Source organism: Macadamia integrifolia, unplaced genomic scaffold (genome assembly GCF_013358625.1).
Source record: "Macadamia integrifolia cultivar HAES 741 unplaced genomic scaffold, SCU_Mint_v3 scaffold368, whole genome shotgun sequence".
Lineage (NCBI taxonomy): Eukaryota > Viridiplantae > Streptophyta > Magnoliopsida > Proteales > Proteaceae > Macadamia > Macadamia integrifolia.
In genome coordinates this window covers 472,581-497,293 of record NW_024869721.1, presented here as the reverse complement: position 1 = coordinate 497,293, position 24,713 = coordinate 472,581, and the positions used below count along the sequence as shown (strand labels likewise).

Here is a 24,713-nt window from a genome sequence, read left to right as displayed (position 1 = left end):
CATCTAGTGTTACGAACGATTTACGATTATTCACAAAGTCTTGCTTATAAACATAGAAATATAAAAAAAAACCGTTGAAAAATTAGTGGCATTGTCATATATTATCTCTCCTCAAATTGGAGCTCGAACAAACTCACAGAGTCCTCTATTGTTGTGGAAACCCGGATTCTCTCCAACGTGCCAAGGAAATAGCATTTGGAATGCGTGCCTGGATGTTGATGCACCGTTGGATGCACGGTGGGATGCACGGTGGTGTGATGGAGAAGATGATCCCCTTTCCTGTTGTGGGGTATGCCTCACCTCCGTAGATTGTTCAATCCAACGGTTGGAGACTTAAGAAGAACAACGAGAGGAGAGGTTCCTAAACCCCCAGTAATTCGGTCGTTCATTACTGGCGAGGAGGCCTCTGTTCGAAACTCGAGAGTAGAAAGTAGTACCTGGTTTCAACTTTCAAGGGCCTCTGCCTCTCTGTCTCAGGCACTCCATTAACGTTGGTAAGGCACAGCCGCTCAGGAGGAAAAGATGACACAACTTAGATTGTAGTCTCTGAATTTTCTGAAGGATGACATGAACAATGAACTTCTTCTTCACCTGCTCCAGATTAGTTCATCTATAGAAGGCAAAGCGCTGCATTCGTTTTCTGGTTTCTTCGGACTGGATAACGAGGAGTTCTGGTCGGAGCCATGAGTGTGGAAGTTTCAGTATGCACTCCGGATTAAGCTTGCTTATTGGATTTGGCAAGTTGGTGTCGTCTCTTTCTAGTCGCAGGTTCACGAGGAAAGATGAGGCTCTGTTTTCATTACTGCGAGCTTCGATTTCAAGCGGCGGAGGCTGCAAAATTGGGAACGGAATTTGGTCGAAATACTTGGTTACAGGACGGCGCAGTTTCAGTGGATACGCGGTGGAGCAATTTTCAGACGATGAATACGAGTGTGATTTCGATAATCAGAAGGTTTTAACTATACTATTCTTTTCAAAATATACCCTATGAAGGAAATTAGTGTTCATGTTTGAAAAAGAATGATCTTTATTCGTTCTGATGTACTATTGATTTTACATTTTCCATTTGAAATTGAACGTAATGGCTTTTAGTTCAAAAAGTGTTACTATTTTGGTACCATGGGTTTGATGGAAAAAGGGAGGCCTTCAGTATATAAGAGTTGCATTTTACGAAAAAAAATTGTCGTTTATTCATTATAAGTTTTTATATTTGGAAGAAGGTGCGAGCAGAGGAATTGAATATAATGGGTTCTTAATAGGTTTGAAGGACCTAACCTCTAAGATTGGGGCTAATGAAGAGAATGGTAAACTTAGTTATTGGAGCTTGATTTACTTGGTGGGGTTTTTGAATCCGATGTCCCTTAGAACTTAGGTTGGTTTATATGTTCACATCTATGTGAATAATACACTTCTATGAGCAGGAAGAGGAGTCAGCCAAAAAGAAACAACACCAAAAGTAACGACCACCAAGATACGCATAGTGATTCAATCTTTTGGTCACCCATTTTTGGAAAACCTTTTTTGGGGGGCTTCTGCCTTACACACAGAAGATTGGATTGCCTGCATCACGTGTCTTATATACTGTGTTACGATCACTTCATATTGATAAAAGTCCAGAGAACAATTTGAGATGGAAATCAAGAAACAATTAATTGTTATAAAAACAGAAAGGCATGCATTGTGACTTTGATGTTTTGCTTGTCGTGAACAAATTTAAATTGGGCCTTTTTTCATTGGGAGTGCTCTAGAGACTTTAACCATCTTATCAAGAAATTCCAATGGGATAAAGTTGAAATTTTTAGACATCATAAAAGTTAGTAGAAGAGTTGAGTAATGAGAAAATATCTGTTAATAGCTCTTGAAACTTCTGGAATTTCATCAAACTCTTTTTTGACACCAAAATTATTTTATTATTTAAGTTAAATTTTAGACAGATCTGCATTGAACATCATCTTCAAGTGACTTCTAGAACCCATTATCTGGAGCTGGAGCTTGTACACTTTATTATCTTAAAAAGATGTACAAAACAAATATTGTGTCAGGAGGAATTTCTTGTTCTAAACATGTCTTCTTGTTTTAGATGTCTTCCTCCGTGGCCAACATTGATGAATGGAAATGGAAACTCAGCCTGCTATTACGCAGTGAAAAAGACCAAGAAATAATTTCTAGAGACAAGAGAGATAGGAGAGACTATGAGCAGATTTCTAACCTTGCAAGAAGGATGGGCCTTTACAGGTAGAGAAACATGAAATGCCCTTTTTATTTTCCAAGTATTACCTTTCTAGTCTGATCTTTGTTGAAATGATGTGCTCTGCCTCTGCCTGTGAATGATCCATCAAGTGAAATTTATGGAAAAGTGGTGGTTGCAAGCAAGGATCCTCTTCCAAATTACCGACCAGATCTTGATGACAAACGACCTCAGAGAGAGGTAGCAATTTCGTTTATTCTAAACTTCTCCTTTGTATCTGTTTTCACTGCTGAGGAGGGTGTGGTTCTTTCGTGGATACTTGAATTTGGTGCTACATTTGACAGGTGGTTATACCTCTCAGCTTGCAAAGGAGAGTTGAGGGTCTATTTCAGGAGCACGTTGATAGATTGCAGTTAAACTCTGGAAAGGTCAGTGACAATTTAGTTGATGCTAAGGTCATTGATCGGATTGAAGATGTGAATCAGGATGACAACCCAGATGATTTCCTTGATGGGTCACTGATGGAAAAGGTTCTTCAGAGAAGGAGTTGGCGAATGCGAAATATGCAGAGAGCTTGGCAGGTATGAGTTATATGCTTTCATTTGCTGTTTTGACTTGTCAATTTAGCTATCAACTTGGAGGAGTACTCCTGATTATTGGAATAGGATTCCTGTTTCTTTCCTTGTTCTTGGCCCCTTGGACTATCAAACCCTTTTGCATCCATTTGCTGCTGTCCTAGTAGAGAATGTTTTCCTTTCAAACATTTTTGTACTGGTGCAGTGTTGAGTTTATCATTTCAAGGATCAGCTGATCCAGATCCTGATTGATCGGACATGACCGATATGCAGTACATAATAGATTATACAAGTAACCTACAGGATTGGTTTTATCAAGTTGCTCAGTCCGCCTACTGGATTGGCTGATCCAACATCAATTGGATTGGAATCAGCTGGGACCTGGTCTATGATCCGATCCTGGCTCCTTGATTCTTGGCTGAATTAGGGCATGCTCTGCCATGAGTATATTGTTGCACCAGCAGTGTTCTAAATCTCCATCAAAATCTGGAAAAGTTTGCAAAATACTTCTGGTTCACTGAAGGGAGAAAGGATTGGTTGGGGGGGGAGGTGGGTGGGAGGGAGGATGGAAATGATACAATGTTCTGATTGACATCAGCAAAACATTCCGGTCTTGCTTCCACCCACCTGCATATATGACGTGTGCCTGTCACAGAGGTTGATCATCCTTACAGTCTAGCATGGTGTCTTCCACAAATTTTCTACAAAATTAATGCAATGGTCACTTGTGGGCTCTTATCATGTCTTTCCAACTTTTGTGCTACCATATTTTCTTAGTGCTATGTTATTCACATTTTTATGGTTACATTTTTTGCTTCCCCCCTTACATATATTGTACTGGTTTTGTTTTTGTTTTTGTTTTTGTTTTTTTTTTTGGGGGGGTGCTAAATTAATGTAGACTTCACTTTACAGGAATCTCCTGAGGGAAAGAAGATGCTGGACTTTAGGAAATCTCTTCCTTCGTACAAGGAGAAGGAAAGACTGCTTTCTGCAATTGCACGAAATCAGGTTTACTTTGGAACTAATATCTTCCCGTAGCAGGATTTTCAGCCAATTATGTTCAACAACATTTCCTCTTGACAATGGGAAAATTGTGAAGAATACTGATTAAAATATGGAAAAGTCTGATCTCATTGAGATCTCTATTCACCATGGGCTGAAAATATGTGATTTTGAAAGAACACCTTGGTATGCTTCCTTGTCAGATAGGGACCACAAAAAGGGCATCTTAATAATCCAAAAAAGCTCCCGTCAGTAGCTTTGATTGTATTCTCGGAAGGGAGAAAAAGATGCAATCTACCTATGCTATGTTCTCATGGCAATGGTGTTTTAGGATCTTAAAGATAGCTCAATCTTAAAGGGGAAATTGGGGTTAGGATTGAGGGAATACGATGGTGAGAAAATTGGGCTAAATTCAATTTTTGAAGGCTGAAAATGGGTTTAACGGTGTGCTTTTATGTACAAAATTCAGCCATAACCTTGTGCAATTCCTGCTTTCGCAGGTTTCCCTTGGGGGGGTGTTGGATTGGAACTTGGAAGCGGTCCTAGTCTTAGGCACTTCTGCCAAAAATGGCTGCTTTTAGATTCAAATGCATGCCTGTTGGTGTACGATGTCTTGTATTCCGTCACAGTTTAATTTAGGGAGTCCTAGTGTAGACCCCCCTGACAAAATGGTTGTCCCGCATGCCGGTAAGTTGGCCGTTGGGGTTGCAAGGGGGTAGGAGGCCCCCCTGCATAGACCCCCACTCGAATTTTTATTTGAGGGCACTTTTGTAATTTTTGGTATTAGTGTTTTTCACTAGATATTTGTAGCGAGAGTTACTTTCTCTATAAGCAATTCTGAGAGGTGTAAGGACGACTGCTGTAACCCTATTCTTTATTGATAGTGAAGCAGAATCTCATCTTAGTGAGGACGTAGGCAATCTTGCCGAACCTCGTAAACCTGTGTGCATTGTTTGCTCTTGTTTTTCCATTACTTTTTGCATCGCTTTTAGGGTTGTGTTTTTACAGTGCCTTCATGCTGCCTGCCCAAGATTTTTACCATTGCACTAAGTGACTTCCCCTTGATGCTGCACTTAAGCAGCCATGACATGTAATCTAGGGTTTTAGTTTTTAGGTGGTGCCAAGGTAAAGGGCTTCAACAGAGCATAAATAGGGGATGTAGCTGAGAGGGACAATTTAGAGATTGTTTTTGGCAGGTTTCAATAAGTTATCTCACTCTAGGGTCAAAAGAAGCTCTGGCCTAGGCTACTGAGTCAGGGTCTTGCTAGGATTCAGAGGCAATGTTTTTTAGAAGTGACATTGGTTTAGAGAACACTGTTGTGTTGATATTTTGATGGTTTTCCTGCTTTGGAATGTTGCTTAATAAAGCATCTCACCGAGATATTTCAATTTTCAACCCTTGGAGTGTGAAATTTCCCATTCCACCAAAATTTCGTACCTTGAATTTTTCTGTTTGGATTTCATCCAAGCAGCCAAGGTTGTGTAAGAGTTGTTGAAAATTAGGAGAAAAGGAGTAGAACATTGAACCTGGGAGAGAAACCTTGGGTTCCTAAGCAATTTTGCATTCGAAGAAGTTATACTTTATTGTCGAGAGAATTCTTCTCATTTCTAGAAAGATAAATGAGACCACTAACTTTCCTGCACCCCCCTCTCCGTGTCAGCTGGGACCCAACATATGCAAGGTATAAAGTATTGGTATCGCATCGATACCCACCGATACCGATAAGATACAGTTGATACGATACAATATAGACCGATACTACTTTAAAGATACCAATATGTGTATCGATATGTATTGATACCCACCGATACTGATACTGATATGAATCATATGATACGATACGATATACTATGATACATATTGATAATTTAAATATTGGGTATATGTAGCGTACTAAATAATGTAAGGATAGAGGGGAAATATGTGTAGAAGAGGTTGGATTTAAGCCGTACGCATAGCCCTTTTCTGTTCCTGCAATGACTTGGTTTCAAAATTTGTAAGTAGCCTGAGCTTTGGTTCATGAGAAAGAAAAGGAAAACAAAGAAGGGTGATACTTAATTCTGAAAGTCAAACCTTGGACCTTTCTGGACCCAAACACTGAATAGGACCAGATATCTACCAAATGAACTTAAATAAACCTGAAACAAGAAAGAAGTTGACTGGGAGAAAACAGTTAAATCAGTGTGGTATACGACTCCTTTGGGCCAGCCACCCTATATAAAAATATCCTCAACAGATGGTTGAGTACTTTGATCAGAGGACCCCTGATGTGCCCTACACCAGCATTGCAATGCCAAAGGGGGACTTGGGGCCTTGGAATTGGAATCCAACTCTGAAGACCGCTCTTATGAGCCTTTGGTGCTGGAACTGATCAGGTAAATGGTTTTTTTTTTTTTGGGGGGGGGGTGAATAAATACGTAGAAAAGGCACAATAAATAAATAAATTAGGGGAAGAGGGTTCCCCAAAGCAAAATGAATATTACACATTGTTCAAGATATCAGTTGAAACGGCTGAAATCTCACGAATTATTTTTGAAATGCGGGCAACTCACTAGGTGTGAAGAGTTGCGATTGGAATTCTGGCATTACGGTTTCCTTATCGTTTAGACCAAATGATGCATAACAGTGCTTATAAAAAGCACTATTTCGATAAAAAATTTCAACCCATTTTTGTGCATTTCGGGAGGTTTCGACATCAAAGGGAAAAGTCTAAGAAACTCCAGATTTTGTACTTTTTGCCAAATCACCTACATTTCTTGGTGGAACAAGATGTTGGGGACTATTGCAACATATTCACATTGACGATTTGTCAGATTTGAGAAAGATTCCAAAATGGAGGTATACCTTTTTTCCTTGAAATTAATGTTTGCAAAATATAGGATAAATAGTTGTACTTCTTGTAAGTGTACGATTAAATGGTTTTTCTTCTTTCCTAATACATATCTTAGTTGTTTTACTTGAATTTTGTGTGTTCTAGTACTCATGGTTCTAACTGAAATTGAGGTCGGAATTTCTGAAACCTGATTGAAACCAGATATATTTTTTTTCCTGGGCTATTGCTAGAAATTTGGGTTGAAATTTCTGAAAAATTCCGAAATTGGGGTCGAAACCCTCGAAACTTGGTCATCTTGGGGTGGGTCGAAACCATTGAAACTTGCGGAATTTCGGTAAATTTCCTAAATTTAGAACTATGTAGTAGTACATATGTGTAGAATAGGTTATATTAGAAAAAGTGTGCAGCAAGGTATGGCATACACAAATACACTAGCAACTTAGGGTCCTAAACCAAACTACCATTTTGGGTGTGTTTATTTCACAATCTAAAGGTTTCAATATGTTTAGAGATTCTTAATTAGGGGTTTCCTAAAGGTTTGGGCAAAAATATGACCATTTGAACACCGAAATGGTCCAACAAATTGTGCCACTGAAACGTTACAGGATTTGGCTGAAATCTGACTGAATTACAGCATTGATAATAGGATCTTCGGATGCCTCACTGATGCTTGAGGTTGATGGTATAACATGGAAATAGAAACTAAGAATAAAGCAGAAAGTAGAGAAGGGGATAGATGGTGTGTCTTTCTCACTCACACCTAGGCCTCTCACCTCACATAGGACTGTCTCCTATACTGTTTCACACAGTCATTGGTAAAAGCCAGAATTCAAACTTCATTAAATCATGGAGAGGAATCCTCAAAGATCAATACATATATCTTGGTCAAATGGCTAAGAGGATTTGGTATTGTGTTTGTTGCTCCACGGAAATAGGTTACTTAATTTACACCCATTATTTTAGTATTGAGAAAAGCAGTGGAAATGTTACTCACGAAGTTTTAACATCCTTTTCTTTGATTTAGTCTCATTTTTTGAGGTTGGCAGCTGTGGATGAGCACTGAATTATTAAGTATTTCACTTAATACATTTGGTTGTACATAGTTTGTATAAAGTATCTTCCATAATGATACCTTTCTTGAACTGTTTGTGATATTGAAACCTAGAGGTGTGGATGAATCCTGTTAATATGAGTCTTCCTATTTAACTGATTGCTTCTATTTTAAGCTATTGGAGAAAAATATAAAAGAATTCATTCCTTTCATTCAGTTTGACATATTGAGACATATTTTGCAAACAGGCTGCTGCCTCACATTTACATTTTGTAGGAAACTTTTATGAGGACTGGAATTCTTCTTGTGCCAGGTTGTAGTGATTTCAGGGGAGACTGGCTGTGGAAAAACCACGCAACTTCCTCAATACATATTGGAATCAGAAATAGAATCTGGTCGTGGGGCATTCTGTAGTATCATTTGTACTCAACCTCGAAGAATATCTGCAATGGCTGTTTCCGAGAGAGTTTCAACAGAAAGAGGAGAGCCTCTTGGTGAATCAGTGAGCTCAAGTTGATTGCATATTTGCATTATGAATGAATCATTTTCTATAAATAAGTTGCTTGAGAGAATTTTCTTCCCCCTAGCTTCCATATAACATAAGCTTTTGTTGTAGGTTGGTTACAAAGTTCGGTTAGAGGGAATGAAAGGCAAAAATACACATCTACTGTTTTGTACCAGTGGTATTTTGCTAAGGAGGTTGCTTTCTGACCGCAATCTGAATGGAATAACGCATGTTTTCGTTGATGAAATTCATGAAAGAGGCATGAACGAAGGTACCCATTTATAAAAAATCCACTTTACTGTTGCAAGTGCTTTTTAAAAGTAGTCTAGCATTTGCATTTATTTGATGCTCTACTACACCCTTTTCCCTGAGGTGTCACGCAGACTTCCTATTGATCGTTTTGAAGGATCTTCTTCCACGCCGTCGAGATTTGAGATTGATTTTAATGAGTGCAACTCTGAATGCGGAGCTGTTTTCAAAATTTTTTGGTGGGGCACCAACTATTCACATTCCGGTGAGTTAACAGATGTCATACTTTTGTAACCAGTTTCTTTGAAAAAAAAGAATTCAGGTCAGTGGGCTCAGATAAAGATTCATATGATTATTTCCTTAGCGATAGACTTGAAAAAACTATATGCATGTCTTCGTGTAAACTCGCAGGTCTATATACTCTTTTTTTTTTTTTTTCAATCTAACAGTAGTGGTAAATCAAAAATAGCGATAATGATAAAGACAGGATGGTAATGATGTGTTACAATAATGGGTTTGGTTTTCAACATGTGGGTAGAATTGTGATTCAGATCTTGGCCAATACTGCTGAAGTGTTCTGAACTACCTTTATTTGGATTTGTAAGCTAACTGTGGTTGTTCATTAACTTAGATGATCAATTGCATCACAGAATTTTCCAAAATTGATTAGGCCTCCCAGCTGAAACTAAAAATATGCAAGAAAATCAATTTATTACTTCATTAGAAGGCATTGTTTATTCTATTATTGTGGGAAGCTTCCTGCTTGTATGTTTCTTACAAGATTACACATGTCATTTCTGACCGTGAGCACGGCTGGGCTCGTTTGGACACAGTTGTGTATCACTTGTATATGTACATGTGGTGTAATGTAAGACTAGAATCACAAGTGATCCTAATCCTAGGAAGGATCTGAAATTCTAGATGAATAGAGAAGATGTCCTCCAATAGGCTTGGTTCTAGCTCTCAAACACTCTCTTATAGCAAACAAATAAAAGGAAAATAGGAAAAGAAAGAGAATTCGATGGAGGTTTGAGAAGGGGGAAGAAGAACTAGTGAATGGGCATCTCACCCTCTGGTTTAGGCATCTCACTCAACTGCATCCCACAACACAATAGCATAAGCCATCTTTTTTTTTTTAATTAATAAATTCGTGCTCAATGTTGTAGTCCCTTACGAACTTATATAGCAGACTCAAAACTAGCCCAAACACTAAAAAGGAAAGGCTTAACCCAATCCTTAACTAATTGAGAGACCTAAATTGACTAGAAAACTGAAATAACAAAAGAAATAGACTCAAAACATGACTCTAACTAAACTAATGAATTAAATCCCGTTTTCCTACTTTCTACCCGTATTTTAGACCCATTAAAGTGACCCATTATAAAGAAAACCAATGGGATCAAAGGCCCAACACATACATAACCCAACCCAAGGCTTATTTCCAATAAAATAAGCTCATTAAGTGACTTATCTACATCATGGTGTATTATTTTTGATTGTCCAACGTTTTTAACATCATCGTGTGATTATATTGGCTTCAGGGCTTCACTCACCCAGTACGTGCACACTTTCTGGAAGATGTATTGGAGATGTCAGGTTATAAGATGACCTCGTTCAATCAAATTGATGATTATGGCCAAGAGAAGTTGTGGAAAACACAGAGGCAGCTATTGCCACGAAAAAAGAAAAACCAGATCACTGCACTTGTTGAGGTATGTCTTTGTATATGTTGAGCTCCTTGGTATCAATTTTCTCCAATACTTTTTTTGGGACCTGGAAATTTATTTCTTCTGTTTTTTGTAAGTTTTAGTAATATTCGATTATCATGAACAATACTGTTAGCTAAAAATTAACTGCTTTGCTTTCTTGTAGAAGTTCTGAAATAGTGTCAAACACGGGAAAGCAGTATAATAAAGCAAGAGAAGAGGAAAGAAGAAGGGAGAGAGAGAGAGCCCCTATGATGACTTATATATTATGATAAAAGAAAGTTTACAAGTATACCCTTAACACTAACCCGAACTATTAAACAATACATAAATAACTACGAAACCAGAACTATATCCCCAAATTACTCCTGTGGTAGCACTAACGCAATAGACAATAACAATACACTTAACACTCCCCCTCAAGTTAGAGCATATAGATACCCATGCCCAGCTTGGAACAACCCTTTAGGAAGCAGGAGTGCAGGACTACACAGAGGCTTGGTAAAATGATCTGTGGAAGAATACCAAATGATCTGTGGAAGAAACAGGAGTATAAATAAACTTCTTCATTACTGCATCCCTCATAAAGTGGCAATCAACTTAAATGTGTTCGGTCTTTCATGAAACATTGGATTATTGGCATATAGATAGCAGCTTGATTACCACAGAACATCTTCATCATTTTAGTATCATAGAATATGACCCTCATCGAAATGCTTGCATTTGTCTCATACATTGTGGGGATGGTGAGAAGAGATATTTTTTACATCTCAGAGGGGCTATAATGGGGAGATTCATTCTTTCTGGTACAAAAGGTTCTATAAAAATGCCCTACCTTTGAGTATAGTTTGAACCATTGATTTACATAATTGGAAGTGACCAATTAGGTTAACGACGAAACCTGGGTCATAATCTACAGACTACAGGATCAGATCAAACCTATGGGACTTAAGGGGGAATAAAAAAAAGAAAAAAGAAAAGAAAGGAAAAGAGAGTGAAAGAAATTGGGAATTGTAAAAAGGAAAGAGATCGAAAAGATCTTTCCCTTAAGATTCCCCTTTAGGCCATTTATGTCATATCTCTCTAATAAATATAAATAGGAAAATGGTTTCTGTGGGGGGCTGTGCCCAGACATATGGGGGCAAAATGACTGCCCTACCCTGCCTCCTATGAAAGGCAATAATGCCTACCTTGTTGTTGCTTCTATGTGTGCTCCCATTGGCCTATGCACTGGTATAGAGGTTGCACTCCCAGATAGAGAGTTGTTCCCCAATATAAATATTCTATTTCGATTTGTTTTGTTCATTCCATAGTTATCAAGGAGGTAAAGGGACCAAGGTGACGGAGAGCAGTAAAAAAAGCAAGGCGACACCAACAAGGTGCCAAGGCACAAGTCCAAGTTGAACCGCCTTATCACCTAGGCGCCTCCAAGGTGTCGCCTAGATAACTATGGTTCAGTCAATTATAATACAATAATATTTTGATTACATTTTTTAATTGGAATAAGAATTTGGATCTTATCTCTTTCCGATGTGCGCTTAGCCCTATACTTAGCCTCAACAGTGGATCTAGCCACAGTCGTTTGCTTCTTGCTTCTCAGTGTGACAATATTGCGACCAATGAACATACAATAACCTGTGACAATTCTCCTATCAGCGTTAGCACTAGCCCACTCTGTATTAGAATATCCAACCAAATCAATATGCTGACGTGGTTGGTAAATGAGCCCCTTTCTTGGAGCGCCCTTAATATACCTTAAGATTCTACATGCTACCTTCCTGTGAGTCTTCTTAGGTGACTCCATAAACTCACTAATAACTCGAACAATAAAAGGTATTTTAGGTTTAGTAATAGTAAGGCAACTGAGTTTCTCTACTAATATCCTATACTAGTGCTTGTCATCAAATTTCTTGCCATCATTTGTCCCAAACTTCTAGTGTGGATCCATAGGTGTAACAACTGGTTTAGAAGCAAGTATACCAGTCTCAGGTAAATGGTCTAACACATATCTTCTCTGTGACAGTTTGATACTTTGATCTCTTTTTTAACTCGAAGGACTTCAATACTATGAATGCCTGATGGCACCTACATCTTTCATCTGAAATATTGCTATAGATAATAATTCACCTCTGTAATCCCAATGCATTAACCCCATATATGATAATATCATTGACATACACCCCTAATACAATCACCCTAGAATCATGGTTCGAAATCTCACTGAAATTTCGCTGAAATTTTGGAATTATGGTCTTTTTTTTTGGCCGAAACGAAATAAGGCCCGAAATAACATTTGTACAAAATTTCGGTATCGTTTCGGTATCTCGCCTGCCTCGGTACATTCCATGTGTTATAAATACCATATCTCGGTCGAAATTTTGACTCTGTCTCGCCTGTCTTGGTGGTTTCAGTTCCATTTGCGTATTTTGAAGGAAAAACACTCCAACAAGCCTCTAATTAGCCACATTATCGCACATTTTGACTTTCATTGGACTCCTACAAGATCTACACATTCAAAGCTTAGGAAAGCTATAGTTCTTTCTCCAAAACCAAGTAAAATTTTCAGAACAGTTTGACGGTTGTTGCCAAACAAAGGTGCAACTCTAAAACAATGTCATGTCCTAATATTTTTGCATTTTTATGTTCTAAGCATGTTTATTAATCTTAAAATAAGTTACCCACAAAGTTTCAGTCAAAATATAACCGTTTGACCATCAAAATAGTCAACCAAAAAAAAAAAACCATTTCGGCTGAAATTTCTCCGAAACGAAATGAAATTTCAGTTTCTGAACCGACCAAAACACTGAAACGAAACAAAATTTTGAACCTTGCCTAGAATCCCGATGATGAGCAAACACAGAATGATCATAATAACACTATGAGAATCTGCATCGAGTAACAGTCGAACCAAACTTATTGAACTAAGAAACCATAAATTGCCTCGTGTATTTATCAAACTCTGTGAGCATTCTCCCCTTGAGTAACATACCTGGAAATTGCTCCATATACACCTCCTTATGTAGATCATCATATAAGAATGAATTTTTGATATCCAACTGATATAGAGGCTAGTCAAAATTCACTGCTAAGGAAATGAGCACACAAATTGAATTAAGATGAGCACCAAGAGAGGTCTCAAAGTAATCCACACCACAGATATGCATGTAACGCTTCACAGCCAAATGGGCCTTTAGCTGTTCAATTGAGCCATCTAGATTGTACTTGACTATGTACTCCCAGTGATACCGCACAAAGTCTTTACCTGGAGATAAATCCATCAGGGTCCATGTTTGGCCTGAAAACAAGGTGTCCATTTCCGTTCCCATATCCACTTTCCACCTAGGATGAGATAAATCCTCATGATGAGTTTTAGAAATATAGTGAGTAGATAAGGATAAAGAAAAGCTATGTAAGGGAGATGGAAGATGAGATAGAGAAAAAAAATTTCTATAGGATAAGCAATAATAGAATTCTAAGTGCAAGAACGAGTACCTTTGCAAAGAGCAACTGGTAAGTCATCAGGAGATGAGGGGAAAGCTCTAGCTGGAGGATCAGATTGTGTGGTGGGTTGTGAAGCAGGAAGAATCAAATCAGGCTATACTGTCTTCTTATGTTGTCGATACACTTTCAGACTTACAGTGGTGGAGATGAGATAGTGCTTTGAGCATCATTCAATGCCACAAGAGTAGGAATGGTAAGTGAACGAACAACATCTGTGTTAAGGGAAGGGCTTTTGGTAATCTAGAAAAATATAACATTAGCACTGATAAACTACCGTTGAGTAATAGGATCATAATGATTGCAAATTGTAAACAAAGCACACGCATCCAAAAACATGAAGCGACAAAGAAAAGGGTAATTTACAACGCCACCCCCTGGAGAATGCCAGTATTATAGGAACACCCCCTCTCCTTCACCAAATTAGACTCATACCCCCTACCGTCAATCACTGTTAAGTGAAGAGTTAAAAGTACCGTTATACCCTTATCATCAAAAGACATATTTTAACCCAATTCCTCTTCACCCCTACCTATACTCACCTTCACCGAGACATCAAAAGCAGAGGTGATCGTTCAGAGCACCGAAGATCACGGCAACGGCAGCATTGGCATCAGCGACGAACGGCGAAGCTCATCTTCGTCTTCTTCCTCACGGTTTTAACATCTCTTTATGACTCAAATCCTTAGGCATATTCTTTTCCAGAAAATATGAAAGATTCTCAAGTGGAATTGGATTATTAACCCAATGAATGCAAACATCATTCCTCCCAGTTTCTCTTGAGAAAACCAAAATAAGAATGGGAATATTCCAATAAATGTGAACATCATTCCTCCTGGTTTCTCTTCAGAAAACCAAAATAAGAACGGGAAAAAAAAATCTGGAAACACCAAAAACCTAACGAGAGAAAAAAAAATGAAAAAAAAAAAACCCTAGTGAAAGCAAAAACAGAGGTGTGGTTGGCGCCGATTAGGGTTCTTCGGGGGTGAGAAACGAAGCAAAAATGGGAAAAGAGGGATGTGATCTTTTCTTCAACTGATTTCTCTATTCTTCCTCTTGGTTCGGCTGAAAGTAAAGCTTGGTTCAAATGAAAGTAAAGCTGAGTATTTTTTTTCTGTTCTTCGATCTTATTTTATTTTTTTCTTTTTCTTTTTGATTTGTCTCCATTATATGGTTTTCTGGTTTTTCTCTATTCTTCCACCTTGTTCGGCTGAAAGTAGAGATGTTTTTTAACAAATGGAGAGAGAGAGAGAGAGAGAGAGAGAGAGAGAGAGAGAGAGAGAGAGAGAGAACCGTTAGAAGTGAGAGTGAGTTACAGTTAATACCTCTTTCATGGTGATCAGAGCACTTGCAGCGGCCATGTCACCCAGATCGAGCTTGGAAACCGAACAGAGTATTTGGAAGGAGAATTGAAACCCCCCACCAAGGGTTCAAAATCAGGATTTCAATACAAGAAACGAAGTGCAGTAGAATCGAAAAATAGATGATTTGGTCAGAGGCGACGATGGTGGGAGCACTTGGAGGGTCACGGAGGTGGAGAGTGAGATCTCCAGTGGGGGAGGAGGAGTGGTTCGGTGAGTTTGGGGAGATTCAGAAAAAAGGCCAAAAACGAAAGAGAAAGGAGAGAGAGATACTTAGAGCAAGGGTATTTTGGTATTTTAAATAAAATATTATTGCTGACATCAGCATATAAGGTATATTCTTTAACCGTAACTGACGGTAGGGGGTCCGAGTTTAATTTGGTGAAAGAGAGGGGGTGTCCCTCTAATATTGGAATTCTCCAGGGGGTGGCGTTGTAAATTACCCCAAAGAAAATGAGGGAGATTTTGGAAACACAATAGAGAAAGGTGATCAGTTATCTAGAACAGAAGAGGGCATTCTTAATAAAATAACAAGTAGTGAGAATTGTATCACACCAAATGGAATATTCATATGAATCATTAGAGACAGAGAAATCTCCAATAAATTAATGTTTCCCATTCAACAACCCCATTTTGTTTAGGTTTACAAGAACAATTCGTTTAATGGATCAGTCCATGAGTAGAACAAAAAATATATATCTCACGCTAAGTATGTTCTAGTACATTATCAGATTGAAAACCTTTAATATAAGCATAAAACTTAGTTTTTATTTCACTATAAAAATCCTTAAAAAAAAAAAAAATGAAATTCTGAATGATCTTTCAACAAATACAGCCATGTCAGATGAGAATGATAGTCGACATGACAAAATAGGAAAAACCTAATCTATTTTTGACATGATAAGGACCCTAAATATCTGAATGTACTAAAGAAAATAAAGGGCTTCTAAACACACTACGAGAAGGAAAAGACAATCGATGATGCTTCTTGAGTTCACACACTTCACACTTTAGTTGAATTAGTTGAGACTTAGATTTGCAACTCAGTACCATATGCTGAAGTTTTGATTACGATAGATGCACCAACCAAAAGTGCCACTGAATAGGGGGAAGATCACCGGAAGTAGTAGCAACACAGTAGATTGTGCAACACAATTAAGATATATAATCCATCTTGCACAAGCCCACCACCAATTGTCCTTGTCTGAAGATCCTGAAAAACACAATAAGAGGGACAAAAGGTGATATAGAAATATAGGATTTCAATTAAGATAATATAGGGATTTCAATTAAGATAATATAGTCTATCTTGCTTAATCCCACCACCAATCGTCCTCCTTGTTCTAAAGATCCTGGAAAACACAATAAGAGGATAAAAGGTGATAGAACAATTTAGAGATTTAGAGATTTAGTAAGTTGACTGACTGATAAAAGACATGCCATTGTGGTACATGAAGACAAAGTTATGGATGAATTAGGTGAAATGGTATCATGACTGGTCAAATGGGTAGAAGATCCATTAACAAGAATTACAGGGGAAGGATTGTGAATTTTAGACAAGGAAGAAAACAATTCTGACATACCAGTTATATGTGTAGAAGCACCAGAACCAATTATCCAAGGAGTGGAAGATGTGGTAGATAGTAAGAAATGCTGATGTACTCGTGTGTGCTGGAGTGGCTGTGGACGAGGAAGTAGTGGATGACTCAAGATTTTGGAGATGTTTAAGTATTTGATTATAGTCATCTCGAGACACAAAACCTGATGGGGGAGCTTCAAATGAAGTGGCAAGGGTGATGTCGCCATAAGACACCTTCTCAATATTATCAGCTGGCATATCTGTCTTATCTAAATAATGAGCACATTATGGTTTACGATGTTTAGCCCAACACGTCTCAATTGTATGATTAGGACAGAAAGTACACTGTCTGAAGGGTCGGTCAGTTTGCTCTCCATTTGTTCCATGACCACAACCTCCCCCAGAGCCACGATCTCTCCTAGGAAAGGAAAACCAACAGCCACAGCCATGACCAACAACAAACTTCCTTAGGAGAGAGAATGAGATGTTGGCTCTAGAAAGAGAAACAATATGCTGGAGATGAGAGAAGGTCTCATTCAGGGAAGGCACCTTCTCCCCATCAATCAACTGGCTCTTGGCAAATTGAAAATCAGAATTTAACCCGGCCATAAATTTTGCAACCTGACATTCAGCTTGCTGAATCTTCAATTGTTGTAGATCAGTAGTGAGAGTTTGATGAAATATTGAGATCCTTCCACATTCATTTAAAGGCATTGAAGTACTCATTCAAAGATTTGCCTCTCTGCTTAAGTTAAAGATTTTATCATACAGATCATAAATACGGGACATGCTCACTTTCTGGGAGAAGATTTCCTTCAAGTCATCCCATGCTCCTTTGTTATTGTTGTCGAACATAACAATTGTGGCAATAGCTGGTTCCATATTGTTCCACAACCATATGAGGAGTGTAATTCTCATGCATCCATTCGCATCCATTCCTCATAGTCTTTGGAATCAGAAGAAGACGGTTTGGATCTGAGAAACTTCATCTTGCCTTAGCATTATTATAAACTTTTAACTGTCTAGGCCTATAATGAATAATTGGATACTCCATTGAGTTTTATAGTTGTAATCTGGACATTCACATTGTCAGCAGTTGGTTTAGGATCAGCCATTAGTAAAAACCCAATAAAACAACACAGAAGAAATCAGAAATCAAACATAGGGTGAGAGGTAACTTCTCTGTGCAGAAAACCAAGAACTCTAAATCGCAGATAGCTAGAGAGCTCTAATTTCCCTCAAAATAAGAATCGAATCTCACTTTGTATAGGGAGAAAGTTATCCCGGAATTTTTCGCACCAATCCGATTACAAAAGAGTAAGATATTGCAAAACCCCTTTTCAGATTAGGGTTTCGACAGAAAATCCAGCAACATCATAAGCTAACATCATAGAGAGTATGGTACCGCAGTAAACACAATAGGTATGATCATATCTTCATTTAATTAGGCAGCAACATACCAAATCAGGAATCACAGAGTGGAAGAAGGCCATTTAAATGTGCGAGATTCTCCTCCTTGAATAGAAACCCTAGATTCAGATTAGGGCTTGATTAAATTTATAGATGAATGGACGGAAACCGGCTTAAGTATTCATACCCCTTGTTTTTATATTGATATAAACTAGGTCTGCATGGTAGTAAGTTGCAGCAATAGGTGGCTGCACACCAAAAGAGAAAACCCTGGGTGGATTCTTAGAATAATGAAATAGAAGAGAGCAATCACTGATCAAACCCGCTCTGACCACGAAACAGTATGAAACATTGAGCCCCTGTGATGCTTAATATATCATGATAATGAGAGTTTACAGGTATACCCTTAACACAAACCGAACTACTAAACAGTACGTAAATAACTATAAAATCCAGAACTATATCCACAAATTACCCCCTGTGGTAACACCAACACTATAGTTAATAACAATACACTTAACAAGTTCCATGAAATCATTTATATTTATTGTTTAATTTCTGAAACATGTCCTGACTGTTGTACCATATAATGTAGTTGCTCCTTTACTTTCATTTTATCTGTTTCCATAAAAGTTCTTTAAAAAATAATTTTTTTTTCTTGCTACTTTCGAAAGTAAAAGGAAAGAATCTCTTGTTTGAAATTCCTGACAAGGTATGCTAACCTGTGGGAAATAATCACTGGAAGCTGTTTATTTAAAGTTGCCAGTGTGTGTAATAATGTTTGTATAGTGAAAGTCCTCTGCTAACTCTATCTTGGTAATACTACACAGGATGCACTTAATAAGTCAAGCTTTGAGAATTATAGTTCCAAAGTACGGGATTCTCTGTCATCTTGGTCTCCTGATTCCATAGGATTTAATCTTATTGAGGCGGTTTTATGCCATATATGCCGCAAGGAGCGAGCTGGTGGCGTGTTAGTATTTATGACTGGCTGGGAGGATATTAGTTGTTTGCGAGATCAACTTAAAGCTCATCCCCTCTTAGGAGATCCAAATAGGATACTACTGCTTACATGCCATGGTTCAATGGCCACATCTGAACAGGTTAGTCATTCACTTCATGCCATGCGTTTGCCAGTTACTTTCAATTTTATGCTGTTTCATTCACTGGCTTGCACTTTATTACGATTGGTCCAATATAACAATCTGGTTTCACTATGAGTACGACTTGTGGCTTTCTTTTTGCCTTGGACTCTCTCTGATTTCAAGGGTTCCTGGACCTCTTTTATTAGGGGAAGGGATTCATGCACGGGAGATTCCTCCCATCGACTTCGTTTTATGGGTGTTTTGGCTATTTCAGATGGGCATTTATGCTCATCTCACTGTATTTAATGGAGGCCGTGTACATGTACGGCCACACATGAAAGGGGGTGCTGGGCATTAAAACTTGCCCTTTGTCAAAGTCAAAGAGGATTCACCATGAATGTTAATAGAAGTTGAAGCTCACTATATTGAGACTGATTTATAAGAGGGTGTAGGACTGGATGATCCTTTCAAAAAAAAAAAAAAAAATCCTAGTCATTGTAATGGTTATTCCTGTCATGTTTCTTCAGGTCAAATATAGGGGTGTTGAGAGGGTGTACCTCTATATCGTTTGATTCTTATATGCTTAGTCTATTTCTATTGTAAGTAGGTCTCATTATCCTATTGCAATTATGTTTTAGGCTTAGCTAGGTAAGAAGTTTATTTCCATTATAACGCTGTTTTACCTTTGATATAAATATACATTGGCTGGTACAGTAGAACACACAGATTATATCGCTAGCCTTCTCTCTCTCTCTTCTATTGCAGTTACTGGATACAGGTTCTGGGTTTGTCGCATGGTATCAGAGCTATAATAGTACCTTATTATCATTGATAGCCATTTTGTGAGTCATTCTAAATTTCTAGTTTGAGGTGTGTGAAACCCTAGATGATAGAAGAAGTAGAACTAGGGTTTTGATGAAGATGACGTATGGGTATCATACCTGAATTGATTGCATCTTGTTGAATGCTATCGTTGATACTACTGCTGATCAAGATTTAGTTGAACCAATTGCTGGTGTCATTGTTCTTCGGGTCTGGTTCTGTTGTGGCTATTCTGACTTTGGGTTTCTTTGGTTACTGCTATATGATTTGCTGATGAAGAATGAGAGAAATTTGAAACAATTACTGCTTCTGATCCACACATCCTTTAATTTCTGTACTTTATCAATCTTCTACGTGCGGAGTGGATGAAAGCGTCGTTGCGCCTCCTTGAAGGGCTTAGCATCTGGTTTGATATGTTGCCTGTGAACAGCGATTTCAGGGTCTAGCCCAGGCATCTCAGCATAACTCCAGGCAAATATGTCCAAGTATTCCTTAAGGAGCTGGACTGCTATCGTCCTCTCCTGAAGAGCTGTCTCTACTTTCGGTTTGGAAACAGTTTTGGAATGACCAATCACAGTCAATCTAGGGTTTCTTTTTTTTCATTAACATCACAGTCCACACTTTGCAAGTCATGATGTATCTTCAACAATCTGCTGCCGTAATGCTGCGGAGATGCCTGAGATGAATGAACAGGTACCATTGTATGACCATGAGAACCACATGCACTCCATTCCATTAGGCTTATTTTGTTCCGCCATCTGAAGTCATGAATCTCCCCATTATCGTCCCCTTTTGTTTCTGCTAGCCTCGTGAGGAAGATGAAGTCTTCTTCCCTTTCTCATAAGAAACAAATGGTTGTTTCGTTTTTTTTTGAGGACCCCTTTTCCGGTACTACCTAAAATACCCCTCTATTACTCCTATAACTTTATGTCGATGTTTTTTCATGCCTTCAAAGGTTATCCTTTGGCTTTGGATTGTGCTTGTAATTGGATTTCAACTAAATTACATCCATGCCATTTCTTTTTGACCTTGAGATATTTACAGTTTTCCATTCATTTTTTCATCTATCCAAGGCCCCTTGAACATTTTGGTTAATTACTAGATTGCCACTATCTCTTGTTATTGACATATTTTGAGTATTCTCTTGCTTGGGAAGGTCCATAAGTATGGCCAGAATTTATAGAACTTGCCGTTGAGCTTATATATTTGTCATATTATTGCTTTAGTGGCCCAAGATCATATTAATATGGGATTTGCAAATTTTGAAGATTAGTACTTGAATGGGGTGATGGTATTTATTGCTATTGTTGGTTATTATTTGCTTGGATTTGTTTAAATATGGCTTATTTGGTATTGGCTACTGTGAGGGGGAAGAGTGGAAATTGTTGTTGAGATCTTATTTGCGGTTGGTCTTGCTTCTGGGGTTTATTGTGATGCTTATCCTTCGAGATGTTGATTATTGTTAGCATATGATGGTGAAATATTCTTTATTGCATCCTATGGATAATTTGTCCATGTGTACTACTACACGTGAGGGGGAGATTGGAGATTACTGTTTGATGATTATTATTATTTATTTGTTTGTGTCCTCAACAACAATTTTACCTATGAAGATATTCAGAAAAAATGCAATTTATCTGGTCTACAACAACTTTATGTTGAGTGGTTCACAACAACCTTATGCTGAGTGGTTCCCAGAAACCTGATGCTGAGTTATTTGGTCTCCAGCAACCTGATGCTGAGTTATTTGGCTCCAGCAACCTGGTGCTGATTTATTTGGTCTCCAGCAACCTGATGCTATTACTTGGTTCACAATGACCTATACTGCACTTTTACCTAGTTCGCAACAACCTAGTTTGCAATTTTATTGTGATTTTGGGGCTCGTAAGTGCATCGATTTTGCACTTTTATTTGTCTTCTTTGTGAAGCTTACTACTTGCATTCCTTGAGAAGGCTTTATGATATAGTTGTTGGGGCTGCACTTTTCTTTGTTTTTTTTCTTTTGCGCAGATAACTACTTACTACCTGCCTTACTTGGGAAGAGCTCATGATGTTGCTATTGTTGATATGATATGTTGGATTGTGGAGCTGTGTTATCCACCATATATTTTGTTTGGTGCTGATGTTTATGTTAGGTTTATTCGATACAATGAAATTTATCTTTCGATGTTCTTGATGATTGGTTTGCTTAGGTTGATATTGCTACAAGAATGGAGTTCTTTGTGCTCACCGGCATCTATGACTAATGTTCTAGACTGGTGTTGGTTTGACATACGTTCTTGTTCTTCCAAGTTGCAGATCCATTTAGCAGACCCCAATCACCCCATATAGTTGGGATAAGGCTGAGTTGTTGTTTTTGTTCCAAGCTAGAGCCTTTAATATGCATACTCTTGCTTGGGGGGAAGTATTAGAGAGAATGTAACTCTATATTATGGGATTCTATTTTAAGCTAAGTAGTTAGGCTAGATGTTTATGCATGCTTATTCTATTCCTATTGTAAGTAGGTCTCAGTCTCCTATTGTAATTATGTTTAGGCATAGCTAGGTAAGTGGTTTATTTCCATTGTTACACTGTTTTACCTTTAATATAAATATACATTGGCTGGTATGATAGAACACATATTCTATCGCCCAAGCCTTCTCTTCTTCTCCCTCAATCTTTCTCTCTTCTCTCCTCTCTCCTATTGCAGTTTCTGGTCACAGTTCTGGGATTGTCACAAGGGGGATCAAAGCTTCTCTTTGATCAGTTGATGTGATTGTACTGCTTTTCTAAAGCTTGTTGGGACTGTACCCTTCTACCAAGGCAAAGATCTTTTGGAAAATCATGAACTATTTCTTGACAGTTCTTAAAACTGTAGCAGCATTTTCTAAGAATTTAAATTTTGTAAGCATTTTATTTGGACTATATTCTTAAGTAATTTTATTTATTTGGGAAAGTGATTCACTTGTTGGAGTTTGCCAAAATTTAATTGGAGTCATATTAGGAGTTTTAGCTTATGTGGGAGTTGAGTTAAGAGTCTTAGAATTTCTGTTGTATTCTGAAAGACAAATACTAAAGAGTGTTTATAAGCTGGCTATGGGAGGACTGTTAAACAGAGATTTGATATTGATTTTATAATATCATCTGTGCATTTTCCTGCAAGAAACTTTCTTCTTAGTTGCTTTTAAATCTTCTTCTTGCTATTGTTACTATTACCTTTGTGCCTTCATTGGTTTCTTGGCTTTGATTGGAGTTTTGCTTGAAAATTGTCCCATTCCAATATTTTTTTTTGATGGCACCCTTATTTGAGCCCATAAAGCTATTTTCCTAGTTTGGTTGTGTTTTGGAATAATTAATTGGGTTTCTTGAGTTCTTCCTTGAAAATCTACTTTAAAATTGTACTGTTCCTCAGATTTAAAATTTTATTTCAGTCCTACACTCTTACTTTGATTGCTTTGTCATATTAATAAACACAGATCCCCGATCATAAATAGTAATATGACAACAATCTTGATGGGGGCTGTTTCCCACCGTGATTGGTTTTGCTGAAACAGTTCTTCATCACCCAGAGTTGAGGTGTGAGGCACTTAGGCATGTGTCTGCTTTTGCTGGCAATGTAATCACGAGGTTTTGCCTAAAAAGTGTTAATGGTAATTTGACTTATTTGTCATCCATTAACAGTGCATAGAATAGATGGTGAAAGCACAGGGAGCACAAAAAAGAAAGCTTTGACTAGGGGAGTAGGAGATAGCACCATCAGTGCTTGTAATGCTTTTCAACCAGACTTTCTGTTTGCCACTCATGAAATTTAACTTGAGGTAGACAACTCTGGAAATGCATTGCAAAGTTCTGCTAGGATCCTCTTTGTGTCTAGCCAAGGGCCGATGTGCTTGAGGGTAGATTTAGTGACTGGACTTGGCTGTTCTTTTTCTGGAAAAATTGTATATGAATGATCATTGTAAGGATGTAATCTGTCATTGGAACTGTCTGCAGACTCGTTTTGGTATATTGCTTTTTTAATGTATACCAGTATGAAATAGACTCCTACATAAATTTCCCTCCCTTGTGTACATGCTAGTTCATGTTCTTATTCAGCATGTGTAGTTTCACATCCATGCATGAGCTGTTATGCTTCATCATATCCTATTGTTATTTATTTTCATTTCTGATAAAATTTTTTTTTTTTCCGTGGCAGAAACTCATATTTGAGAAACCACCTCCAAATATACGTAAGATAGTTCTTGCTACAAACATGGCGGAGGCAAGCATAACCGTCAATGATATAGTTTTTGTGGTTGATTGTGGAAAAGCGAAAGAAACAACATATGATGCTTTGAACAATACACCTTGTTTATTACCTTCGTGGATATCAAAAGCATCTGCCCGACAAGTATGTTATCTTTCATCCTGTTTTCACTTCTCTTGATGCCGCTTTTCTTCGTTTTCAAATTGGCTTTTTTAGAATATGTGTTACTTTTTGCATTTCATCGCTACTTACTCAAACATGACATAAATACAGAGTAAAGGAGAGAAAAAAGGCATCTTGTACATTTTGGTCAATGATGAGTTGTATTGGACATGCCCATTACATTTCCAGTATGGAATTATGACATGTCAACCATTGGTGCTGCATTAATATTTGAAGTTTCTTTTAACTAGGAAGCTTAGTAAGATTACATGTCAGATGATGATGCAATCATAACCTGGACTCCTGCACTTGGACAATCATTAAATGGTAATCAGTGGGTTGATTTCCTGCAAACCTTGGATGAAACAATGATACGTTGGGGGAATAGGGTAGAAACATAGAGTATGGGAGAAATTGGGAACTATGACAAAACCTTAGCAACCATTGCATGTGAAGAAGAA

The 24,713-nt window shown here is 38.0% G+C and overlaps 1 protein-coding gene across 1 annotated transcript in view; it reads left to right on the top strand.

Moving 5' to 3' along the window:
- Positions 1-377: 377 nt before the first annotated feature.
- Positions 378-24,713, top strand: part of LOC122068297 (DExH-box ATP-dependent RNA helicase DExH3) — a 45,715-nt gene continuing 21,379 nt past the window's right edge. The window contains exons 1-11 of the mRNA XM_042632173.1: positions 378-952; positions 2,081-2,235; positions 2,341-2,428; positions 2,533-2,769; positions 3,676-3,771; positions 7,964-8,152; positions 8,267-8,426; positions 8,539-8,669; positions 9,946-10,116; positions 18,789-19,061; positions 24,040-24,234. Coding sequence (XP_042488107.1) covers positions 704-952; positions 2,081-2,235; positions 2,341-2,428; positions 2,533-2,769; positions 3,676-3,771; positions 7,964-8,152; positions 8,267-8,426; positions 8,539-8,669; positions 9,946-10,116; positions 18,789-19,061; positions 24,040-24,234 — 1,944 coding nt within the window. The 5' untranslated portion in view covers positions 378-703. The remainder of the gene's footprint in view (positions 953-2,080; positions 2,236-2,340; positions 2,429-2,532; positions 2,770-3,675; positions 3,772-7,963; positions 8,153-8,266; positions 8,427-8,538; positions 8,670-9,945; positions 10,117-18,788; positions 19,062-24,039; positions 24,235-24,713) is intronic.